The following is a 25,364-nucleotide window of genomic DNA, read 5'->3' as shown; positions in this document are numbered from 1 at the left end:
GGCTACACCATGTTTCATCAAAATGTACAGCTGTGTGTCATCCGCATAGCAGTGAAAGTGAACATTATGTTTCCGAATGACATCACCAAGAGGTAAAATATATAGGGACAACAATAGTGGTCCTAAAACGGAACCTTGAGGAACACCAACATTTACAGTTGATTTGTCAGAGGACAAACCATCCACAGAGACAAACTGATAATCAATTTGTCAGAGCTAATGGTGGGAGGCTTCGGCGTCTCAGACCCCGTAACGGGAGTAGTAGAGTCCAGAGAAGGCTCGGCCTCTGATTCTGACTCGCTGCTTAATGGGGAGAAACGGTTGAAAGTTTCTGTTGGCTGAATGAGCGACACCGGTGGAGCATTCCTACAGCCTTTCCTTCCAGTTGTCCGGCTGCGGGAACTGTGTGAGGGGATTTATACTACTATCTGTACTTACTGGTGGCACAGACGGTGTTTCATACTCTCCTACACTTAAATTACCCTTGCCTAACAATTGCGTCTGAAGCTGGGCTTGTAGCACAGCTATACTCGCCGTAAGGCGATCGTTCTCCTGTATATTATGAGTACAGCGACTGCATTAGAAGGCATCATGTTAATGTTACTACTTAGCTTCGGCTGGTGGAGGTCCTGACGAACTACGTCCAGATACTGCGTCCGGAGTGAAAAAGTTGAATGAAAAACGTTGAGCGAGGGAAAACAAGTCTCCAATTCAAACCACAGGTTTTCAATCTGCAAAGGTAGGACAGAAGCCAGCTGTCCTCTAGCTACACTATGACACTACCCTACAGAGTGCTGTTAATGCTACTGTAGACCTTCATTGCAAAACAGTGTGTTTAAAAAAAATATTTGGTGACGTGAATATATTTAGTAAAGGTTTATTTTCATGAAATTCACAGAGGAGGATAGTATTCCCCTTCCTCCTCTGAGAGCCTGCAATGGTCCCCATTTAGACTTGGTCATTGTACTTGCCCTATCAGATCTGGTTATACGGTTTTCATGTTGTCTTGAGGGTTAATGACTAACTGTGTAACTGGCACCAATTTATTTCAGTTTTTTTTGCTGATGTTTACTGACACGTGTCATAACAACCGGATTCAAGGTCGTTCGTAAATACATCAATTATTTTGCGCTCTGGTACCCTCACACCAGAGTCCTCTGAAATCTGGAAGATTGCCAGAGTGAATTAACGAACGCACCCGCGTATATTGTAGATGTGCTAAGATTATTAGATTTCAGGATTTTTTGCACTGGAAAGGGAATTATTAGAAAATCACGCAGCCTTCACAAGATAATTCCAAATGGCCAATACAGTAATGTATAAAACATTGATGATTCAGTCAGTGCCCTACTGGTATAGTTTGTATTATTTGCAACACCTGTAGTGGGGGTGGTGGCGCTGCAGTTATTATGAGGACTCATTATGGCGCACCTCTTTCCTTGAAAAGAGTCGTCGTTTAGTTAGGCTTCCGGTAAAGGGACGTTTTTAACATATATCACAGTGCTTGTTAGCAAGGCTGCTCAAAATGCCGAAGTAAGTATTTATCTTTTGTCTCCCTGTAGAGTATTTATTCTCTTTTGAAGGTATTTGACCTTAATGAAGACTGAACATGTAGATCTAATTTAACGAATCGAAGTTATAGTAGATTATTAAACCGGCTTCAGACATTTCAGCTACCTTTTGTTAGGGTCGTCACTAGTTACCACAGCCGAAAAGTCATAAAACCCCGCCTATTTCTACAATTTCACGTTTTCAAATTGTCACGTGCAGAATTACGGTGAAATGTGTTTTTTTTTTCAAACTCTAAACCCAACAATTCAGTAACCAATAACAATGTAATACTACAAATATAAGTAGATAAAAAAACGTGAAATTAGAACTCGAGAAAGTATTTATACTATTATATACAGGGTCAGACTTAACATATTTACAATGTTCAGGGATACAAGAGTGATCTCTTCTTACAAGTTGATCTTAAACAACCATAACCACACTGCTAACCTTATGCCTAACCTTAAGACTAAACATAATGTTTTCACGATTTGACCATCTAGCCAATTTTTGACTTTGGCTGTGTTATCTCTGTTGGCTGGGAAGAAAGTGTTAACCATCAGCAATAGCATCATTCATATCTTGTCTGTTTTGTTCCCAGTGATTGAGTTCTATTATGGGGAGCTAATACAGTTATTCTGACTTTTCTGCCCAGTTGCATATGTTTTTATACTGTCTGGTTCTGCCTACACAAATTGATCTACCATTCAATATGTCTGTTATTCATCAGGTTTTATTGTGATTACTGTGATACCTACCTTACTCATGACTCGGTAAGTCTGCATAACATTGCTAGTGGAAGTGTTTCCTGATTGCATATGGTTGATTCTATCATTAAGCTGAATGTGATGAGTATTTTTCTTCTCTTCTATCGCCCTGTTATGTATAAGGAATGTTGGTCAACATTGAATGTTCTGTGTTTGGCAGCCCTCTGTGAGGAAAACACACTGCAGTGGCCGCAAACACAAAGAAAATGTAAAAGACTACTACCAGAAATGGATGGAAGAACAAGCGCAGAGCCTCATTGACAAAACAAGTGAGTAACACACAAAAAAAGACCGACCTGTCTTTTACCTTGATGTGTTAAGTCAATACGTCCTAGGCTAATATGTCAGGAGCTCTAACTTTGTCATTGTGTTTCTCTTAGCCGCTGCCTTCCAACAAGGGAAGATGCCCCCAACACCATTCCCAGGAGCCCCACCTCCAGGGGGTGCCATGATCCCTCCACCAAACCTCAGTAAGTGCATTAGCGTCATGTATACTGAACAGAAATATAAACGCAACATGTAAAGTGTTGGTTTCATGGGCTGAAATAAAAGATCCCAGAAATATTCCACATGCACAAAAAGCTCTGAAATTGTGCACATTTGTTTACATCCCTGTTAATAAGCATTTCGACTTTACCAAGCGAACCCATCCACCTGACAGGTGTGGCATATCAGGAGGCTGATTAAACAGCATGGTAATTACACAGGTGCACCTTGTGCTGGGGACAATAAAAGGCCTCTCTAAAATGTGCTGTTTTGTCATACAACACAATGCTACAATGTCTCAAGTTGAGGGAGCATGCAATTGGCATGCTGACTCCAAGAATGTCTACCAGAGCTGTTGCCAGAGAATTTAATATGAATTTCTCTACCTTAAGTTGCCTCCGCCGTTTCAGAGAATTTCCGCAGACCACGTGTATCCATGCTAACCTAGCACCTCCACATCTGGCTTCTTCACCTGTGGAATTGTCTGAAGGGGGGGGGGCTGTGGATTATTGTAATGAAGCCCTTTTCATGGGGGAAAACTAATTTTGATTGGCAGGGCCTGGCTACAGAATGGGGGAGCCAAATTGATTTCAATTGACTGATTTCTTTATGGACTGTAACTCAGTAGAATCTCTGAAATTATTGTATGTTGCACATTTTTGTTCAGTGCACATTTGTTAGAATGCAAAGATCACATCCAAGAGCAACCAAAAGTATTTTCTTGGAAAGCAAATCTTAGAGCCAATTTACTTTATATAAGAATATTTTGCTGCTAATGGTCTGAGTTTCCTGGTGGTTATTGTTGTTAATGTGTCACCAATAGATGGCCCCCCACGTCCAGGGATGCTACCAACACCCCAGATGGGTGGTCCTCCAATGATGCCCATGATGGGTGGAATGGGACCACCTCCACCTGGAATGATGGGTGGTCCAGGTAGGATAACCTCAACTCTTATTTCTGTGGTATACATACTCTTCACTTGTTTGAGTCTACGTATGCTTCAGTTTGCCAATATTGTTGAGGAAACATACCACTATCTAAAACTAAATACTATAATCTGAACAAATGATTGAAACTATCTGTAAATGCTTTCTTTCCTACATTCTCAGGTATGCGACCTCCAATGGGTGGCCGAATGCAGATGATGCCTGGACATCACATGATGCGACCTCCCGGTCACCCAATGATGATGCGGCCAATGATGGCACGGCCAGACCGATAAACTCTCCCGACTCCCTCAAACACACCACGGGTTTGTTCCACATGATCAGTAAATCTTATTTTCTCACTTATAAAATCGGTTTGATTAAGGGAAATCGATTGTTGAATAAGGTGGTCTCAAATATAAAATGTTTGTCTCTGACAAGTGCCACAGTTGCTCACATGTAGCTAGTTCATCATATAATTATTGGTAACTTTGCGTCAAACTTCTTCTAAGTAGATTTTAAGGTGAGGAGCGTTACTGATCCTGTGGAACAAACCTTTTGGCAAATCCCTCCACTCTACAACTCTTTCTTGGACTTCACTTTACATAATAATATGTTGGTTATCTTGCCTTTGCTGTACCATCCATTTTCCCTGGATGATTTCATTTTTATTATTCTATAGATTTTATAATGTTCCCTCTGCTTATTCCCATTTTCCTGCTCATTGTTATTTTGGTGTCTTGGCAAGTGCCAAAGACAAAACTGGGAAGTTATGAAAATGTTGTTGAATGTGTTTTATCATTCACCTAGAGGTGTATTATAAGGTCTCCCGTTTTATTTGTTTGGCAGTACCAGTCAGATGAGTCAGCAGCAGTTTCTTTTTTACAATTTTATGAGCCGTTACTATTGGCTTTTAATTTGTTGTATTACGGTCTATTAAACGAAAAGCAAAGTGCTGTGTGGTCGTTAATGTTTTAATCTCTGAACAACACCGTTGTCATTTTTTATACCTAGCTCTTCTTTATAAATTCAGCAGGGGGCGCTAGAATGTAATATTTGTGACCCAGGCACCTAAACCCAAGGCAGCATGTTTTTGCTCGCTATGTCTTATGGGAAAAATACTTTTAGACAAATGACTGTGCAATCGTAATGAATGAGAGAAGGCAGCCAGCTGGGCATTTCACTGAAGATAAGAGGGCGTGGAATGTGAAGAGATGCAAATAAGCTAGCTACAAATAAACAATTTAGCTAGCGATCTTATTCTCCCAATACCGCTATGGCGGGAATAATAAAAAAACAAATATTGAAACATTTGTCCAGGTAAGAAAGATTGCTTGCTAGCTCGGCTAACGTTAACCATCTTTGCTTTGACTGGCTAGCTACGTGGACTAACTAGGTATGTCAACCAGAGATGGCCAAATAACTATTCATTATTTGTAACAGCCCACGGTGTATTTTGTGCTTTATACGTCTGCTGGCAAACTCGCTAGCTAGTAGTACAAGTCAGATTGATGCATGCCAACAGACGTTTTAGCTATTGGAAGAAGCGAAACGAGAGATTCTTAATTTCAGTTACCTTGCATAATTAATATTGCTGACTGTAAAGAAATGAAACCAGTATTGATAATGGTACCATTTCTCCGGAGTATGACTAAAGAAGAGTATGAATGGAACCCATGTTATGTTTACCTTCAAGTTCTCTGCTTGGAACGTAACACTGTCAGTCAATTAATAGACGCTGCTTTTATGTAGACTTTTCAGGACCTGACAGACGTAGAGGTACAATCTAAGCTCCTGAACGGGGTTTAAACAATTGTCAAACCTCTGACATCCTTGCTAAGCAATTGAATAAGTGGAAATACTCCTTTAGAGAGAAATTAAGCTCAGGTGATTTCAGGACTATTACTACACTAATATTCCTTGTTTGAGTCAGAAAATAGTATCGGAATCAGACTGGGTCCTTGTAGTTGGTCACACCACACTGGGTGCTTGTGAGGACACATGCCGACTGGGTGTCATTCCAAGTTGGTGCTGAATGGCTGCCAGCCCTTCATCCAGTGTAATTTGTCATCACTTATTACTTACAGTGGTTAGACTAACTTGGCTTTACATCGCACACGGATTTCATCATGTGATAGAATTAACATCAATCAGTATGGGCTGGGATATCCCAGGGACCCCACAATACAATATTGTCACGATTCTTAGGTGTCGATACCCCGTACCAAAAAAAAACAGGCTTCTGGCAAACCTTTGGCCAGTTTGATGCAAGCCCATATTTTCTCATGCAAATGAGTTTTGTGGCAAATTTGCGGCGACATGTGAACTTCTGGCTAACAATTCTGGGGAAATTGTGGCGAACATACTGTTTGTTGCAAACCCAGTCCGAATATGGAAAATAGATCCGTTTTTTGGTTACTGTGTGTTATAATTTAAATGTATCTACACGGGTGCAACTTTGGTTTTAGAAGTGTGGGTGGACAATTATTATAATACAGTTTTTTTAATCCAATCAGAGCTGACTGCTTGAAGGCGTCCGCATGGTCCAAAAGCACACCATTGTCTCGTTTTGTATCACATGTATCACACAATGTTGTATCTACACAGGGGTGCAACTTTGGTTTTAGAAGTGTGGAGGGACAATTATTATAATACCGTTTTTTAAATCCAGCCTAGCCGACCACTTGGAGGCGTCTGCATGGTCCTAAAGCACACCGTTCCTCGGTGTGCTTTAGGGGGGGGGGGGGGGGGGGGGGACGACACGTCCCCAGTGAAAGTTGTGCCTCTGTATCTATATAAACCAAATCACAACTTTAAATGAACTTGCTTCTCACAGAGAACTAAATATACTAAACAATATGCATTCAATGTCTTAACAGAAGTAAATCCAATAACGCTTGAAATCAGAATGCTAATGAAGAAAAGAGCAGACTGGATATTTCCCAAATAAATTGTTTATTTAATATTTTTATGTAGCTACAACATTTACATGAGAGATGTGGCTGACCGCCTCGATTTGGTCTTATGTAGCAAAATTTGAAATTGTTTTTTACATTGGATGAAGGTAGAGACAGAGCTAGAAAATTGTATATCATACACTGCAGGTGAGGAACAATGGGAAAGTAATTATGCTTTGAAAGTTGATAAACTTGAAACCCCACTTTTGAGAAAATGGCCCTTGAATGTTTTGGTACACCTACTGGAGAGCTCTTTGTATACACCCATTCAGCATTGTTCACACCCTCTTAAGCCTTAGTCCCACCTAGGGTTGCACATTTTGGGGAATATTCAGAGGTGAAAACTTTCTGTTGGAATTAACAGGAATATATGGGAATTTACCGGAAATATATGCGCCGACAAAGATGGCCGCCTCGCTTCGCATTCCTAGGAAACTATGCAGTATTTATTTTTTTATGTGTTATTTCTTACATTGTTACCCCAGGTAATCTTAGGTTTTATTACATACAGTTGGGAGGAACTATTGGCTATAAGAGCAACGTCAACTCACCAACATTACGACCAGGAATACGTCTTTCCCAAAGCGGACCCTCTGTTTTGCCCACCACCCAGGACAATGGATCGGATCCCAGCCGGTGACCCAAAACAACGACGCCGTAGAAGGGGCAGACGGAGTGGTCTTCTGGTCAGGCTCCGTAGACGGGCACATCGCGCACCGCTCCCGAGCATACTACTCGCCAATGTCCAGTCTCTTGACAACAAGGTTAGCCTTCCAGAGAGACATCAGAGACTGTAACGTTCTTTGTTTCACAGAAACATGGCTCACTCGAGACACGCTATCGGAGTCGGTACAGCCAGTTGGTTTCTTCACGCATCGCGCCGACAGAAACAAGCATCTTTCTGGTAAGAAGAAGGGTGGGGGTGTATGCCTTATGATTAATGAGATGTGGTGTGATCATAACAACATACAGGAACTCAAGTCCTTCTGTTCACCTGACTTAGAATTCCTCACAATCAAATGCCGACCGCATTATCTACCTTGAGAATTCTCTTCGATTATAATCACAGCCACATATATCCCCCCCAAGCAGAAACATTGATGGCCCTGAACGAACTTAATTTGACTTTATGTAAACTGAAAACCACATATCCTGAGGCTGCATTTATTGTAGCTGGGGATTTTAACAAGGCTAATCTGAAAACAAGGCTCCCTAAATTCTATCAGCATATCGATTGTGCAACCAGGGCTGGCAAAACCCTAGATCATTGTTATTCTAACTTCCGCAACGCATATAAGGCCGTCCCCCGCCCTCCTTTCGGAAAAGCTGACCACGACTCCATTTTGTTGCTCCCTGCCTATAGACAGAAACTAAAACAGGAAGCTCCCGCTGTCTGTTAAACGCTGGTCCGACCAATCGGATTCCACGCTTCAAGATTGCTTCGATCACGTGGACTGGGATATGTTCCGCATTGCGGCGAACAACAAGATTGATGTATACGCTGATTCGGTGAGCGGGTTTATTAGCAAGTGCATCGGCGACGTCGTACCCACAGCGTCTATTAAACCGTGGATTGATGGCAGCATTCGCGCGAAACTGAAAGCCCAAACCACTGCTTTTAATCAGGGCAAGGTGACCGGAAACATGACGGAATACAAACAGTGTAGCTATTCCCTCCGCAAGGCAATCAAACAAGCTAGGCGTCAGTATAGAGACAAAGTAGAGTCGCAATTCAACGGCTCAGACACGAGAGGTATGTGGCAGGGTCTACAGTCAATCACGGACTATAAAAGGAAAACCAGCCACGTCGCGGACCAGGATGTCTTGCTCCCAGACAGACTAAACAACTTCTTTGCTCGCTTTGAGGACACTACAGTGCCACTGACACAGCCCGCTACCAAAACCTGCGGGCTCTCCTTCAATGCAGCCGACGTGAGCAAAACATTTAAACGTGTCAACCCTCGCAAGGCTGCAGGCCCAAACGGCATCCCCAGCAGCATCCTCAGAGTATGCGCAGACCAGCTGGCTGATGTGTTTACGGACATATTCAATATATCCTTATCCCAGTCTGCTGTCCCCACATGCTATCTGCTGTCCCCACATGCTATCTGAGCAGCTAACCGATCGCTGCAGCTGTACATAGTCTATTGGTAAATAGCCCACCCTTTTCACCTACCTCATCCCCATACTGTTTTTATTTATTTACTTTTCTGCTCTTCTGCACACCAATATCTCTACCTGTACATGACCATCTGATCTTTTATCACTCCAGTGTTAATCTGCAAAATTGTAATTATTTGCCTACCTCCTCATGCCTTTTGCACACATTGTATATAGACCCCCCCTTTGTTTTCTACTGTGTTATTGACTTGTTAATTGTTTACTCCATGTGTAACTCTTTGTTGTATGCTCACACTGCTATGCTTTATCTTGGCCAGGTCGCAGTTGCAAATGAGAACTTGTTCTCAACTAGCCTACCTGGTTAAATAAAGGTGAAATAAAATAAAAAATAAAAAAATGCTTCAAGAGGGCCACCATTGTTCCTGTTCCCAAGAAAGCTAAGGTAACTGAGCTAAATGGCTTCCATGTCTTCTCCCTGGACCTCCTCAATGTCTACCTCTTGAACATGAGGCCTCATCTTCACAGTCACTTTCCAACCTTGTTGAGGATGTTTCGTTGTCAGCCTCAAATTTGCCCGGATGGCCACCAATTTCTCAACCCTTGTATTGGTCAGCTTGTTGTGTGCTTTCGTGTGTGTGTTCCCAAACAAGGACCAGTTCCAATCTGAGACGGCTGATGTTGGTGGGATTTGGAGGATGATGGAGGCAACAGGGGAAAGAGCCACAGAACCACAAAGTCCCTTCCACCAGGTGGCTGATGAGATATGTTGGCACGACTGCCATATTACATCTCCATCCCAAAGCCCTTGCTTGGATGTGTACTTCACCAGACTACCAAGAACCTTGCCCTCATCCAGGCCAAGGTGGCGAGACACGGTAGTGATGACATCATAGGCCTTGTTGAACTTGCACCAGACAGGATGCTCTTGCCAGCAAACTTGGGGTCCAACATGTACGTTGTGGCGTGTATGGGCTTCAAGCAGAAGTCTTCACACGTTTTGATGTATTTCAGAACTGCAGTTTCCTCTGCTTGGAACAACAGTAATGTGGGCAGGGCAGTATGGATTTCTTATCTTACATCTGCAAGCAGTCTGAACATCAGACAGGATGGCATTGTCTCCCTCAATCCGTGCAATGGCTACTGCTATAGGTTTCAGGAGTTTCAGGCTGCTTACCACTCTCTCCCAAAATACATAATCGAGGAGGATCCTGGACTGTGATATGGCCATTTCTTGGAGAGACTCCTTCCCCTCCAGGAGACTGTCAAACATGATGACAACACCACCCCAAATGGGTGTTGCTGGGCAGCTTCAATGTGGTGCTCTTATTCTTCTCACTTTGCTTGGTGAGGTAGATTGCTGCTATAACTTTATGACCCTTCACATACCTAACCATTTCCTTGGCTCTCTTGTAGAGTGTATCCATTGTTTTCAGTACCATGATGTCCTTGAGGATCAGATTCAATGCATGAGCAGCACAGCCAATGGGTGTGATGTGAGGGTAGGACTCCTACTTTAGACCAAGCAGCCTTCATGTTCGCAGCATTGTCTGTCACCAGTGCAAATACCTTCTGTGGTCCAAGGTCATTGATGACTGCCTTCAGCTCATCTGCAATGTAGAGACTGGTGTGTCTGTTGTCCCTTGTGTCTGTGCTCTTGTAGAATACTGGCTGAGGGGTGGAGATGATGTAGTTAATTATTCCTTGCCCATGAACATTCGACCACCCATCAGAGATGATTGCAATACAGTCTGCTTTCTCTATGATTTGCTTGACCTTCACTTGAACTCTGTTGAACTCTGCATCCAGCAAATTAGTAGAAAAAGCATGTCTTTGTTGGAGGGGTGTATGCTGGGCGAAGAACATTCAGAAATCTCTTCTAATACATATTGCCTGTGCGCATCAGAGGTGAACCAGTTGCATACACAGCTCAAGCAAAACATTCATCAGTATATCTCTGACTAGGTTCTTCCATTGAGTCAAAAAAACTTCTGATTCCAGGAGGACTATGAGCTGTTGATGTCTGATTCATCATTTTCACTTCGAATAGAAGTAGAGGGACTTTTGTCAGAGGTTGATTGTTGTGACTGCTGAGGGAACTTTATGCACTTGGCCAAATGATTCTGCATCTTTGTTGCATTTTTCACATATGATTTGGCACAGTATTTGCAGATGTACACAGCTTTTCCTTTAACATTAGCTGCAGTGAAATGTCTCCACACATCAGAGTGCCCGTGGCATTTTCCTGTAAAGATTAGATTGTTTTTTTGTAAAGAAAAATGTACAGATACATATTCTATGTACAGATAAATATTTAAGCAGTTAAACAACTCCTTTGTAAGATAAATGTATGGAAACAGGTGAATTAACACTCAGTTAGCAGGCTCAAGCAAGCTAAAACCCACATGGTAGCAAAAACTGACTAGCAGAAATTGTTAACAAGTTAGAAATGATTTAAACACACTTTTCCTGGTTACAAGAAAACAATAAACACACTTTGCTGTAGGCTACTATTTACTAGTTAAAACCTCTTTGGGATAGGGGGCAGTATTTTCACGTACGGATGAAAAGCGTGCCCAAAGTAAACTGCCTGCTACTCAGGCCCAGAAGCTAGGATATGCATATAATTGGTAGATTTGGATAGAAAACACTAAAAAGTTTCTAAAACTGTTAAAATAATGTCTGTGAGTATAACATCTTATTGGGCAGGCAAAACCCGAGGACATACCATCCAGGAATTTGTTTTTTTGAGTTCACTGTGTTTTCTATGGGTAACTAGATGTATGAGGCATCTGGTTGCAGTTCCTCTGGCTTCCACTAGATTTCATCAGTCTTTCTAAATTGGTTGATGTTTTTCCTTTGAGAAATGAAGAAGTACGACTTTTAGGAATGAGTGTCAAGCCAAGTGGACTCTTTTGTTTGGGGCGCGTGACATGGAGCTCGCTCCACTTAGATTTTTTCCATTTGTAGTCATGTTGGGCGAGTTGGAACCGGTGTTTTTCTGAATCAAACGCGCCAAATAAATGGACATTTTGGGGATATAAAAAAAATGAGTTTATTGAACAAAAGGACCATTTGTGATGTTTCTGGGACATATTGGAGTGCCAACAGAAGAAGATCTTCAAAGGTAAAGCATGAATTATATCGTTATTTCTGACTTTCGTGTCGCACCTGCTTGGTTGAAATATGATTTTCATGTGTTTGTATGGTGGGGTGCTGTCCTCAGATAATCGCATGGTTTGCTTTCGCCATAAAGCCTTTTTGAGATCTGACACGGTGGGTGGATTAACACCAAGTTAAGCTCTATTTCCATGGATTGCACTTGTGATTTTATGAAAGTTAATATTTCTAATAATTTAATTTGAATTTCGCTCACTGCAATTTCACCGGATGTTGTCGAAACGTTCCGCTAGCCATAACAGGTTAACAAAAAAGTAATGTACGCTACCGGTCAAAAGTTTTAGAACACCTACTCATTCAAGGGTTTCTTTATTTTTACTATTTTATACATTTTATAAAGTAGTGAAGACATAAACTATGAAATAACACATATTGAATTATGTAGTATAAAAAGTGTTAAACAAATCAAAATATTGTATATTTGAGTTTATTCAAGTAGCCAATCTTTGCCCTGATGACAGCTTTGCACACTCTTGGCATTCTCTCAACCAGCTTCACAAAAATCACCTGGAATGCATTTCAATTAACAGGTGTGCCTTGTTAAAAGTTAAGAATTTGTTCTTAACTGACTTGCCTAGTAAAATAAAGGTAAAATAAATAAATAAATAAATAATGTTGTTGAGAAAAGTAGCAAAAAAATTTTTTTTTCTCGACGGCTAACGTTATATCTTTCAAAAACAGTGCGGTAGAAAGGACTGTCAACACATACTGTGAACAGCTCATGTTATATACAGAAGCGAGCTACATGGCAGACCAATCCAAACTCCTCTCCCGGCATGTACAGCCGATACATTATCTTCGCCAATTATGGCTAGTGGGAAGGTTCCTGACTTTTTCCATGGCTAAACCAACTAGCCTCGTAATTTAACAATTTTATTTGTATTTATGGATTAAATACATGTTTGTTATTAAGCACATAAAAGTTCACATGTTCCCGAAGGCATTTCTGCCAAAAACACATTTTGAATATGTTTTATTTTATTTTTTAAAGATAAGATAATTGACAATAAATAATTAAAACAACAAAAACTAAATTGAACCCAGTTCACAACCTTTTTGAGTGGATGTTGGAGATACACTTGTTGAATGGATGCACTGAAATGATCCGAAAACAAAAACAGGATACTGAAACATTTTATATTTTGGCATCTTAAAAGGTAGACTCAGCGGCTAATTGGCGGGTGGGTTTGGCTTTTGAAAAACTGGGTCAGCTGTTATGTTGCTATGCTTCTCACTGAAACTGGCATTCTTTGTATGTTTCAGCAAGGAAATAAAGTTTCTGCCTTGTAGAAATGTGTGGCCACAAACTTGTGGGAAGTTTGCCGCAACAAATACATTTTTGTACAGGACAATATGTATTGCAATTCTCACGATTTGATATGTATTGCGATTTGATAGTGTGATTTTCATTGCAATTCGATTTCAACATATTGTTCACCATAAGGCTCCTGAGTGGCGCAGCGGATAAGGCACTGCATCTCAGTTTTAGAGGCATCACTACATATGGCATTGATTGGGAGTCCCATAGGGCGGTGCACAATTGGCCCAGCGTCGTCAAGGCTTAGGGAGGGTTTAGCTGGGGTAGGCTGGGGTATTTGTTGATGTCACAGTGTCTAATTGTTTTCTCCCTGCCATACAGAGGAGCTGAAGCTGGGCATGCATCAGTATGGTGATTTGGGTATCAGACTTTCTGTGTAATATTAGATTGGGGAAGGGGTATTCAAGTTTCTTATCTACCTGATAGGCTGCATCCCACTTACTGAAGCCATTACGTAGTCACTTGTCTTTAAATGTAGTCTACAGCTGCACACCTTTTGAATTTTGAGTTGTGTAAAAGCGTTAAGCTTTTATTTGCAGCAATATCGGTTTGTGCCTAGGCCTCTGACTGTCCTCTGTTTTTTAATGCCTGGCAAATTGTCAATCACTGTCAGTAAGGGCAGGGTTTTTTGTGTTGAAATGTGATGAGCTCATTCAGCTGTATGGGGAAAAGGCTAAGACTGGAGAGTGTGGTGTTTTTGTTCATAAGACATTGGCCTATTTCCAGTGTGTCAGTCTGACACATTTTGGCTTTACTCTGTTTGTCCGTTGTGGTGACTGAATAAATGAGAAAGATTGCGTACTAGATGGGAGGAGGTGAATGAGCCAATTCGCAATGGCATTGAGAACATCTAGCCTCTGGATTGCATGCTGACAAAAGTTACGCTTAAACATCCTTACCTTCTCTCTCCGTTATGGGACAAAATAAATGAGGATAATTTAAAGGCATGGTCTATTCATTGATACTGCTTTGGTGATTATAGGACATTTTATTCAGACTTTGGAGTAGCTTAGTGATTTATTTAATCAAAGAAGCAACGTTGTTTTAGACTAGCTTATTTTTATGGGGAAATCTCTTCTGTTCTCTTTGAATGCTCTCTTTGGGAGTGCATTAGTATGACTCATTGCCTGCATTGGGCTATTGTTTGACTGTTTTCCTTGCCCCTCCTTGCATACACATTTATAATAAAGGCATGTCAGAAAACATACCTCTCTCGGAGTGTTACCACCTCACAAAGAGACTACTTTGTGTAATAGTTAGCGTGGCTGGTTGTTTCAGTCCTGTAAGTGTGAGGAAGATGCAGATGCCATGTTTGAGCTTGTCTTTGGTCACTCAGTCCCATTATACCCACTCAGCAACTCCCCTGCCTCTGGCTTCAAAACTCCCCTTCACTCCAGTAGCGTTGTTGATGTGGCCCTGCTTTGTTGGTAGTGTTGGGAATTGCCAGGGGAATTGCCACGGACCTTACTATACAATATTATCATGATACAATATGTATTGCGATTCTCACGATTCTATACATATTGCAATTCAATTTTGCGATTTGATGTTCCAAACCAAGGTAACACGCACACCTTTAGCCAACATATCAAATTGTGTGGACAATATGTAATTTGGAGATTGTTTGCACATTGGGAAAATGTCGGCAAGACTTTAGAATAAAATGTTGATGTCTGGCCAACGTATAAACGATGTAGAACTGCGGAATTTACAATGTAGATATTCTACATACATCTGCGAGATGTCTTGCCAATGAGCAACACTGTCTTAACGGCATCTTCCAGATTAGTATCCTGTATACATTGTGCCAAAGTTGGGCAGACCTATGTGTGCTATCTGGGAACATATTGCTTATGTCTGCTGCAGAGAGAGGAGAGGACACTATTTGTTGGCCTAACAGAGTGGAGGTCAACATCACTGCAGAATATTCTGTCATGTTCAATTTCACCCACTCAATCCCTTCCCTCTCTCACGCAATCTTGGTTCTTCCACTTGGCAGAATGACAATAGAACCAAATCACCAGGCTCACCCAAGCGCAGGACACTTCACTGCTAGAGGCAGGCTCTGTGACTGAGATGACCAGGAGCTCAGGAGCCCTGTCTGTGCTCTGAATAACAGATAAGACTGGGAGATAACGTCTTGGCCTATTCTACCAAATCTAGGCCCTATGTTGTGGCAGAAGGCTGATGGAAATAGAACATTCCTCAGCAATCTTTCTTGTGTCTTCAAACCAAAGGATTATAAATATTTCCCTGGATTTTACATTGGGCCAGTGAGCGACAAGCGTCCAGGGAAGCACTGAGTTGTGCTGTAAAGCTTAACCCCCAGGGAGTCTTTGTGGTCTCCATGGGGTTTTCTGTCAGTCGCGCAGACAGCAAGAAAGAACTCTCCGGGAAAAAGAAAGGTGGAGGGGTATGTTTCATGATTAACAACTCATGGTGTGATTGTGGTAGCGTACTGGAACTCAAGTCCCTTTTGTTCTCCTGATCTGGAATACCTCACCATAAAATGCAGACCGCATTACCTCCCGACATAATTTTTTTGGTCATCGTCACTGCCGTGTATATTCCCCACAAGCCGAAACTGTGAAGGCTCAATGAACTACACTGCAAACTGGAAACCGCACATCTTGAGGTTGTATTTATTGTAGCTGGGACTTTAATAAAGTCAATCTGAGAAAAATGCTACTGAAATTCTATCAACACATCTCCTTCTGCTTCACGTGCTACACGACTCTGGACCATTGCTACTCTCCCTTCTGGAACAGCTACAAGGCTCTCCCCCACCCTCCCTTTAGCAAATCGGATCACACACCCATTCTGCTCCTCCCCTACCTATAGGCAGAAACTTAAGCAGGAAGCAGCCGTGGTAAGGACGGTTCAGCATTGGTCTAACCAATCAGAATCCATGCTTCAAGATTGTTTTGATCACACGGACTGGGAAATATTCTGGGTCACCTCTGAGAATAGTATCGACATATACACTGACTTTGTGACTGTGTTCATCAGGAAGTGCATAGAGGATGTTGTTCCCACTGTGACAATTAGAACTTATCCAAACCAAAAACTGTGGATAGATGTCAGCATTTGCGCAAAACTAAAGGCACGAACCACCACATTTAACCACAGCAAGGTGACTGGGAACATGGATGTGTACAGTAGGGTTGGGCGATATGGACAAAATATCATATTACAATTTTTTTGAAGGTATTTTACGTTTTTGAATAATAAATGTTCTAAATATGCTTTCTGAGTATCTCATGACCCTAGGGTGGCAACACAAATTATAAGTGATTTCAATGGGGCTTTCTCCATTTATACTATTCAATCCAACTCTAACCAAAAATAATTTTCAGCATTTTCATAAATTTCTGCATTTCCTTCACTTTTATCATAATCTCCATACTGTGTCACGCAGCATGGTATGGGCAAAAAATCTAGGAGTAGTTCATTGGTGTTGGAATCATGGAAATATAATGATTATTCTAATTCTATAGTTTGAATATAGTGGGCAGCACCTTGAATACATTGTTTGACCTGACAACGAATGAATAAGCCAGTGAGGAATTATTGACAGGGTAGGAACCAAAGTGTTGGTCAGCGTTTCCAGGTGACCCTAATTAGATGTTACATTTCATATTTTCTTACTTCATGTAGCTAGCTAGTTAACCAACATATTCATGCTTCGCCTATTCCTCTCTGACAAGTTATCGTTGCACAAACATGCTTATAAAGGTCTATACCAGCACTGGTACCAGGCAGTATAAGCTAACTAGCTACGTTTGCTCTGACTCTCAGCTAACTAGCGATTAGCGGCTAACACAAAAGACAAACTATTAAACAGTAGTGTTCAGACAATAAGATACGCAAACTAATAGTGTAATTATAGAACTCCTGTGGAAAACAGCATGTCACCAACATTGTTGCATCATTTGTTCTTGGAGAGTGAATGGCAAGAAAGTGCTTGTAACTCTGGTCGTGAAACTGCTCTCTCCTTGAGTGACGGGGCAAGGCTTGGTGTGGTTAGCGGCATGCAGAGGGAGAGACTACTCAGGTAGCAAACAAGTAAAATATATAAACAGACATTTTACATGCCGGAGTTGCTTATCACATTTAACAAACCAAACATATACAAATACCAGTATAGAAGGTAAAGTAAAAACTCCAACCGGTCTGTGCATAAATACCGGTATATAGTAAAATACGGTATACAGCCCAGCCCTAGTGTACAAACCAGCTATGACTTCCGTAAGGCCGTACGGGGACAAAGTGGAGTCACAATGCAATGGCTCAGACACGACGTACAGTGCATTCAGAAGGTATTCAAACCCCTTGACGTTACAGCCTTATTCTAAAATTGATTAAATTATATATTTTTCTCATCCATCTATGCACAATACCCCATAATGACCAAGGGAAAATTGGTTTTTAGAAATGTTCCCAAATGTATTAAAAAATAAACTGAAATACCTTATTTACATAAGTATTCAGACCCTTTGCTATGAGACTCGAATTTGAGCTCAGGTGCATCCTGTTTCCATTGATCATCCTTGAGATGTTTCTACAACATGATCGGAGTCCACCTGTAGTAAATTCAATTGTGTGTATATAAGGTCCCATAGTTGACAGTGCATGTCAGAGCAAAAACCAAGCCACTATGCAGAAATCGCTCCGCCATTTCCTGGTTGATGAAATTGTAATAGTTTGCCTAATTTCAGTTTACAGTTGAAGTCAGAAGTTTACATACACTTAGGTTGGAGTCATTAAAACTAGTTTTTCAACCACTCCACAAATTTCTTGTTAACAAACTATAGTTTTGGCAAGTCGGTTAGGACATCTACTTCGTTCGTGACACAAGTAATTTTCCCATCAATTGTTTACAGACACATTATTTCACATATAAGTGAAATAATCTATCATAATTCCAGTGGATCAGAAGTTTACATACACTAAGTTGACAGTGCCTTTAAATAGCTTGGAAAATTCCAGAAAATTATGTCATGGCTTTAGAAGCTTCTGACAGGTTAATTGACATCATTTGAGTCAATTGGAGGTGTACCTGTGGATTTATACCTTCAAACTCAGTGTCTCTTTGCTTGACATCATGGTAAAATCTAAAGAAATCAGCCAAGACAAAAAATTGTAGACCTCCACAAGTCTGGTTCATCCTTGGGAGCAATTTCCAAACGCCTGAAGGCCCACGTTCATCTGTACAAACAATAGTATGCAAGTATAAACACCATGGGACCACGCAGCCGTCATACCGCTCAGGAAGGAGACGCTTTCTGTCTCCTAGAGATGAATGTACTTTGGTACGAAAAGTGCGAATCAATCCCAGAACAACAGCAAAGGACCTTGTGAAGATGCTGGAGGAAACAGATACAAAGTATCTATATCCACGGTAAAACGAGTCCTATATCGACATAACCTGAAAGGCCGCTCAGCAAGGAAGAAGCCACTGCTCCACAACGGCCATAAAAAAGCCAGGCTAAGGTTTGCAACTGCACATGGGGAAAAAATCGTACTTCTGGAGAAATGTCCTCTGTTCTGATGAAACAAAAATATAACTGTTTGGACATAATGGCCATTGTTATGTTTGGAGGCAAAATGAGGCAAAATGGCTTAAGGATAACAAAGTCAAATTTGTGGGCAGAACTGAAAAAGAGTGTGCGAGCAAGTAGGCCTACAAACCTGACTCAGTTACACCAGCTCTGTCAGGAGGAATGGGCCAAAATTCACCAAATTTATTGTGGGAAGCTTGTGGAAGGCTACGTGAAACATTTGACCCAAGTTAAACAATGTAAAGGCAATGCTAACAAATACTAATTGAGTGTATGTAAACTTCTGACCCACTGGGAATGTGATGAGAGAACTAAAAGCTGAAATAAATCATTCTCTCTACTATTATTCTGACATTTCACATTCTTAAAATAAAGTGGTGATCTTAACTGACATAAGACAGGGAATGTGTACTAGGATTAAATGTCAGGTATTGTGAAAACTGAGTTTAAATGTATTTGGCTAAGGTGTATGTAAACTTCTGACTTCAACTGTACTATATAGTATATGTGTGAAATTCATTTTTGATTTAGAATAGACCATTATCATGCAGCTGTATTGAAACAAGGGCAGCGGGAGAAAATACATGTCGTCTATGCACTTAAGTAGTGATTGGAGGACGCTTTTCCACACGTTTTTTTTAATGCCAGCCAGATAGTCTATACTGCTGTTGTAAGTACAGTGGGGAGAACAAGTATTTGATACACTGACGATTTTGCAGGTTTTCCTACTTACAAAGCATGTAGAGGTCTGTAATTTTTTATCATAGGTACACTTCAATTATGAGAGACGGAATCTAAAACAAAAATCCAGAAAATCACATTGTATGATTTTTAAGTAATTAATTTGCATTTTATTGCATGACATAAGTATTTGATACACCAGAAAAGCAGAACTTAATATTTGGTACAGAAACCTTTGTTTGCAATTACAGAGATCATACGTTTCCTGTAGTTCTTGACCAGGTTTGCACACACTGTAGCAGGAATTTTGGCCCACTCCTCCATACAGACCTGTCGCTGGGCAATATGGACTTTCAGCTCCCTCCAAAGATTTTCTATTGGGTTCAGGTCTGGAGACTGGCTAGGCCACTCCAGGACCTTGAGACACTTCTTACGGAGCCACTCCTTAGTTGCCCTGGCTGTGTGTTTCATGCCCATCCATCCTCGCCTCAATAAGGTGCAGTCGTCCTGTCCCCAGAAAAGTATCCCCAAAGAATGATGTTTCCACCTCCATGCTTCACGGTTGGGATGGTGTTCTTGGGGTTGTACTCATCCTTCTTCTTCCTCCAAACACGGCAAGTGTTTGGAGGAAGGGTTCGGAGGCTAGCCACTTTAAACAATGCTACTTAATATAATGTTTACATACCCTACATTATTAATCTCATATGTATACCTATATACTGTACTCTATATCATCTACTGCATCTTTATGTAATACATGTATCACTAGCCACTTTAAACTATGCCACTTTGTTTACATACTCATCTCATATGTATATACTGTACTCGATACCATCTACTGCATCTTACCTATGCCGCTCTGTACCATCACTCATTCATATATTTTTATGTACATATTCTTGATCCCATTACACTTGTGTGTATAAGGTAGTAGTTTTGGAATTGTTAGTTAGATTACTCGTTGGTTATTACTGCATTGTCGGAACTAGAAGCACAAGCATTTCGCTACACTCGCATTAACATCTGCTAACCATGTGTATGTGACAAATAAATTTGATTTGAGTGGAGTTTAGACCAAAAAGCTCTATTTTTGTCTAATCAGACCACATGACCTTCTCCCATTCCTCCTCTGGATCATCCAGATGGTCATTGACAAACTTCAGACGGGCCTGGACATGCGCTGGCTTGAGCAGGGGGACCTTGCGTGCGCTGCAGGATTTTAATCCATGACAGCGTAGTGTGTTACTAATGTTTTTTTTTAGACTGTGGTCCCAGCTCTCTTCAGGTCATTGACCAGGTCCTGCCGTTTAGTTCTGAGCTGATCCCTCACCTTCCTCATGATCATTGATGCCCCAAGAGGTGAGATCTTGCATGGAGCCCCAGACCGAGGGTGATTTGACCGTCATTTTGAACTTATTCCATTTTCTAATAATTGCACCAACAGTTGTTGCCTTCTCACCAAGCTGCTTGCCTATTGTCCTGTAGCCCATCCCAGCCTTGTGCAGGTCTACAATTTAATCTCTGATGTCCTTACACAGCTCTCTGGTCTTGGCCATTGTGGAGAGGTTGGAGTCTGTTTGATTGAGTGTGTGGACAGGTGTCTTTTATACAGGTAATGAGTTCAAACAGGTGCAGTTAATACAGATAATGAGTGGAGAACAGGGGGGCTTCTTAAAAAAAACTAACAGGTCTGTGAGAGCTGCAATTCTTACTGGTTGGTAGGTGATCAAATACTTATGTCATGCAATAAAATGCAAATTAATTAAAAATCATACAATGTGGTTTTCTGGATTTTTGTTTTAGATTCCGTCTCACAGTTGAAGTGTACCTATGATAAAAATTACAGACGTCTACATGCTTTGTAAGTAGGAAAACCTGCAAAATCGGCAGTGTATCAAATACTTGTTCTCCCCACTGTATAAGCAATGTGCCTAATTTTAGGGTTGAAAAATATTAAGTTGAGAAATAAATATAGTAGGCCTAGCCTATAGAAAGCTGATGGGATCTTTGTCTTTTTTTAGCGGCCATCACCCTGTTTTCTCCCGCAATTACATAACCTATAGAAATGTTGCGCAACCTGAGCTCACGGGCTCTCATGTAGTGTTTGATTAGATTTTCGATTACATTTGCATTGATGTCAGAGTGGTTAGAGGGACAATAGAGTGCTGAATACCAGGCAGTTAGCAAGTTTAGTAGGCTACTAATTACTTGCAGCAGCATCAGAGCTTGGAGAAGCCTAATTACCGTGGCTAAACGGTCACGTGGTTTGACTGCCTTCATGACTCGTGACCGCCGGTGTGGTGGTAATATGGTCACCGCAACAGTCTTTTTGTTCTGTATCTATGTTCTGTATCCCAGTTGTTCATTCTAAATATTCCATTGCCATATTGGCTGGCAATGTTCTTATCCCTTGCTTTCTAGCTAGCCAACTATGGCTAACTTACAGTCACATCAAACAGTGCAGCCAGAAAAACAGCAAAGTCGCTGCATTTGTTTAAGCTGTTTTCTAGAGACAATTATTTGGATACATCTATAACAATGAGCTAATGAAGTGCGATTTCGCAGTTTTAACCAATCAGCATTCAGGGTTAGACCCACCCGTTGTATGAATGTGTATATACTGTATTCTAGTCATGGCTCATTCTATATAACTACTGCTATACACAACTACTCTATTCATATACTGCCTATGCACATCATTATGTATGTGTGTTTACTGTATATGTATATACAGTGCCTTCAGAAAGTATTTAGAGCTCTTGACTTTTTCCACATTTTGTTACATTACAGCCTTATTTTAAAATATAACGGTTAGGTTAAGTAAAAAAATCCTCAGCAATCTACAAACAATACCCCATAATGACAAAGCGAAAACTGGTTTATAGAAAATGTTGCAAATGTATTACAAATAAAAAACAGATACCTCATTTGAATTAGTACCATGATAGTCTGTGTGGTGTTCCAGACTACAGCCTATCAGGGTTCAATTCCATTTAAATTCTAGTCAATTCAGGAAGTACACTGAAATTCCAATTCTCCTCAGTGCTTTTTCATTGTGAAAAATTGGATTTTGGTTTACTTCCTGAATTTAGGTTACCGTAATTGAAATGGAATTGACCCCAACCCTTCAGGCTATTCTTTATTATTTTCACCGCTCTTAAAGGATAGAAATACCAAATTAAAATGCAAACGCAGTATTGTTAAAAGGGTTGAATCCCCAGCTAGGACATGTTGGATCCTGTGTGAGCTGTTTTGAATGAGGAATGTCTTTTTTATTTTCTCCTCATTATTGAGCAGGGTTAGTGTACACATAAAAGCTACTGGGTGTGCAGGCTTTTGCCCAGCCCTGCTTTAAAGGCTGGAACAAAACCCTGAATACCCTGTAGGTCTTCAGGAGGAGGCTTGGACACCTCCCTGGTGAAGGTCTATTTTCAGTCTTGGACATTTCATCATAGGGTGCTAAAGTGGTCTGTAGGATTGTTGGGTGGATTGAAAGTGCTCCCTCAGGGAGAGAGAGGTTCCAGGCTGTGTGCACTCAGTGGAACAAGGTTCTGAGTGCACAGGCCTAGTCATAGTAGAGTAGCTTTAATCTCATTACAGCAGTCTAGTCAATGACAGACCAGTATTGCGACTGGGATAGAGATTGAGGTATGGTTGAGGGGTGGAGCGGTTCACCTGTTCACCTTATAGCTTAGCGCTAATTAATGTGGGCTGGTTAACCTCGTATAACACTGTTCTTTACAGCTGATGACTGGTAATAGTCAAGCTCCTTTACTGGAAGGCTAATTCAAATCTTGTTGGACTGAGGTTGATGCTTTACTCTGATGGTATCAGCTTTTCAAATGAAGCCCTCTCGTTAAAGGAATTCTGAGACTTGCTACATACCAAAGGCAGCACTAGGCTACTAGAAAAGCCCCTGACAACATCATCTTGAACCAGTGTCTCACTTGACTCAGTAGCATTACAATATGTCAGTCAAGCACTAGAGTCAGACCTCTTGTGCATTGGCATTTAGCTCTGTCACCACCAGCCAAAGCCCAAGAAACACCAGCCTTTATGTTGGAGTCTGAAATGTCAGGTTTTAGTTAGACGAATGAGTGTGGAGTAAAGGTCATAATTTTTCAGTCATGGTGAGTGTGGTAGATTTGAACTATAAATGGTCTGTTTGTTGCCTCATCATCTTTTCAGAATACGTTACAGCTAGCCTTACACCACTGCTGTTTCACCGTGTGAGGTTTTGCTCTGGCAAATGACTCAGCAGTTCATTTTTAGCTCTAGTGGAGGGTAAGGTCAATGAAGCCAGATGGGGAAAGTCCTATGGTGGGAATCTGGCAAAGACACGGTCTGTACTGCAGCCTGGGATTCAATTAGGCCTACAGCATGAAGCTCACAATTACATCTCACTGCCAATATCACTGCAAAAAGCCGAGGCTAGCATCTAATTTTAACCTCATTTACACTGTCCTCACATAGCCTCCGAACCCTCGTAAACCACACATGCATGACGTGTAAACTATTTTGGTGATCAGTCTGGTTTTTATGCCATGTTCTTATTCCATCTAAGTGACTCAAACATTATAACAAAATCAATGGGGTCTCCATGCTGACAGTTAGTACAGTATGTCCAGGTTTCATGGTAGAGTTAGTACAGCATGTCCAGGTTTCATGGTAGAGTTAGTACAGCATGTCCAGGTTTCATGGTAGAGTTAGTACAGCATGTCCAGGTTTGATGGTTTCTTGAACTTACCCCTCTCTCATTCCTTTGTATGAAGGTTCACCAAGAACCTGTCTCCAGACAAGATAAACCTGAGCACACTGAAGGGCGAGGGTCAGCTGTCCAACCTGGAGCTGGATGAGGAGGTGCTGCAGAACATGCTGGACTTGCCTACCTGGTTGGCTGTCACCCGGGTCTACTGCAACAAGGCTGCAATCAGGGTGAGACAACTGTGTTATTCTTTTTACTTTCTCTGCAACTCCCCAACGGGCTCGGGAGGCGAAGGTCCAGTCATGCGTACTCCAAAACATGACCCGCCAAACCATGCTTCTTAACCTGGTAGCCAGCCGCACCAATGTGTCGGAGGAAACACCGTTCAACTGGCGACAGAGGTCAGCCTGCAGGCGCCCGGCCCGCCACAAGAGTTGTAGAGTGCGATAAGCCAAGTAAGCCCCCCGGCCAAATCCTCTCCTAACCCGGACAATGCTGGGCCAATTGTGCGCCGCCCTATGGGACTCCCGATCACAGCCGGTTGTGATACAGCTCGGGATCGAACCCGGGTCTGTAGTGACGCCTCTAGCACTGCGATACAGTGCCTTAGATAATAAACCATGTCTTTCCCCGATGACAATGGCTGCGTACAGATAAGAGTGTTCCAGAATTATGTCAATGCATTAATTTAGTAGTTTACGGTCAGTGTTCTTTCAGCAGCGGTGGAAAAGATAGTGTGGTGGACAGCGTGGTAGTGGACGTGGCCAACTGCACAGTCTCTGACCAAAAATGTTAAAGGCCCTCCACTTTGCTGCAGACATTTAGCTGTTTCAAAGCACATTTCTGCAATTCTACACATTTTGCAATGGGGCGGAGAGAAAATGTCCCAGTTTTAAAGCTAGTTTCCTGTAATTCTACACATTTTGTCATGGGGCAGAGGGGATAAAAATCAATTTTAAAGCAAATTTCCTGCAATTCTATACATTTTGCCATGGCTTATGCCGTGTTCTTGTACTATCTGAGTGTCTCAAACATTATAACAAAATCAGTGGGGGCTCCATGCCATAAAAGTTTGGGAATTTTAGATTCTCTCTGACTCCTTGTTTTTATCGA

At 41.4% G+C, this 25,364-nt stretch overlaps 1 protein-coding gene across 2 annotated transcripts in view; it reads left to right on the top strand.

Annotated features, from left to right (window-relative positions):
• The first annotated feature begins 600 nt into the window (after window positions 1-600).
• Window positions 601-25,364, top strand: part of LOC109908108 (U1 small nuclear ribonucleoprotein C) — a 60,326-nt gene continuing 35,562 nt past the window's right edge. Inside the window, exons 1-7 of one of the 2 annotated variants that reach the window (XM_020506579.2) lie at window positions 601-1,533; window positions 2,282-2,324; window positions 2,479-2,587; window positions 2,699-2,788; window positions 3,628-3,738; window positions 3,915-5,051; window positions 24,319-24,481. In XM_020506579.2, coding sequence (XP_020362168.2) covers window positions 5,008-5,051; window positions 24,319-24,481 — 207 coding nt within the window. In that variant the 5' untranslated portion in view covers window positions 601-1,533; window positions 2,282-2,324; window positions 2,479-2,587; ... (1 more) ...; window positions 3,628-3,738; window positions 3,915-5,007. Of the gene's footprint in view, window positions 1,534-2,281; window positions 2,325-2,478; window positions 2,588-2,698; window positions 2,789-3,627; window positions 3,739-3,914; window positions 5,052-24,318; window positions 24,482-25,364 lie in introns of those variants that run through there. The other variant, XM_020506594.2, reaches the window with a different exon arrangement.

This window comes from Oncorhynchus kisutch, linkage group LG17, assembly GCF_002021735.2.
Source record: "Oncorhynchus kisutch isolate 150728-3 linkage group LG17, Okis_V2, whole genome shotgun sequence".
NCBI lineage: Eukaryota > Metazoa > Chordata > Actinopteri > Salmoniformes > Salmonidae > Oncorhynchus > Oncorhynchus kisutch.
Note: the sequence above shows the minus strand (reverse complement) of the source record. Positions and strands in the feature narration are given on the sequence as shown.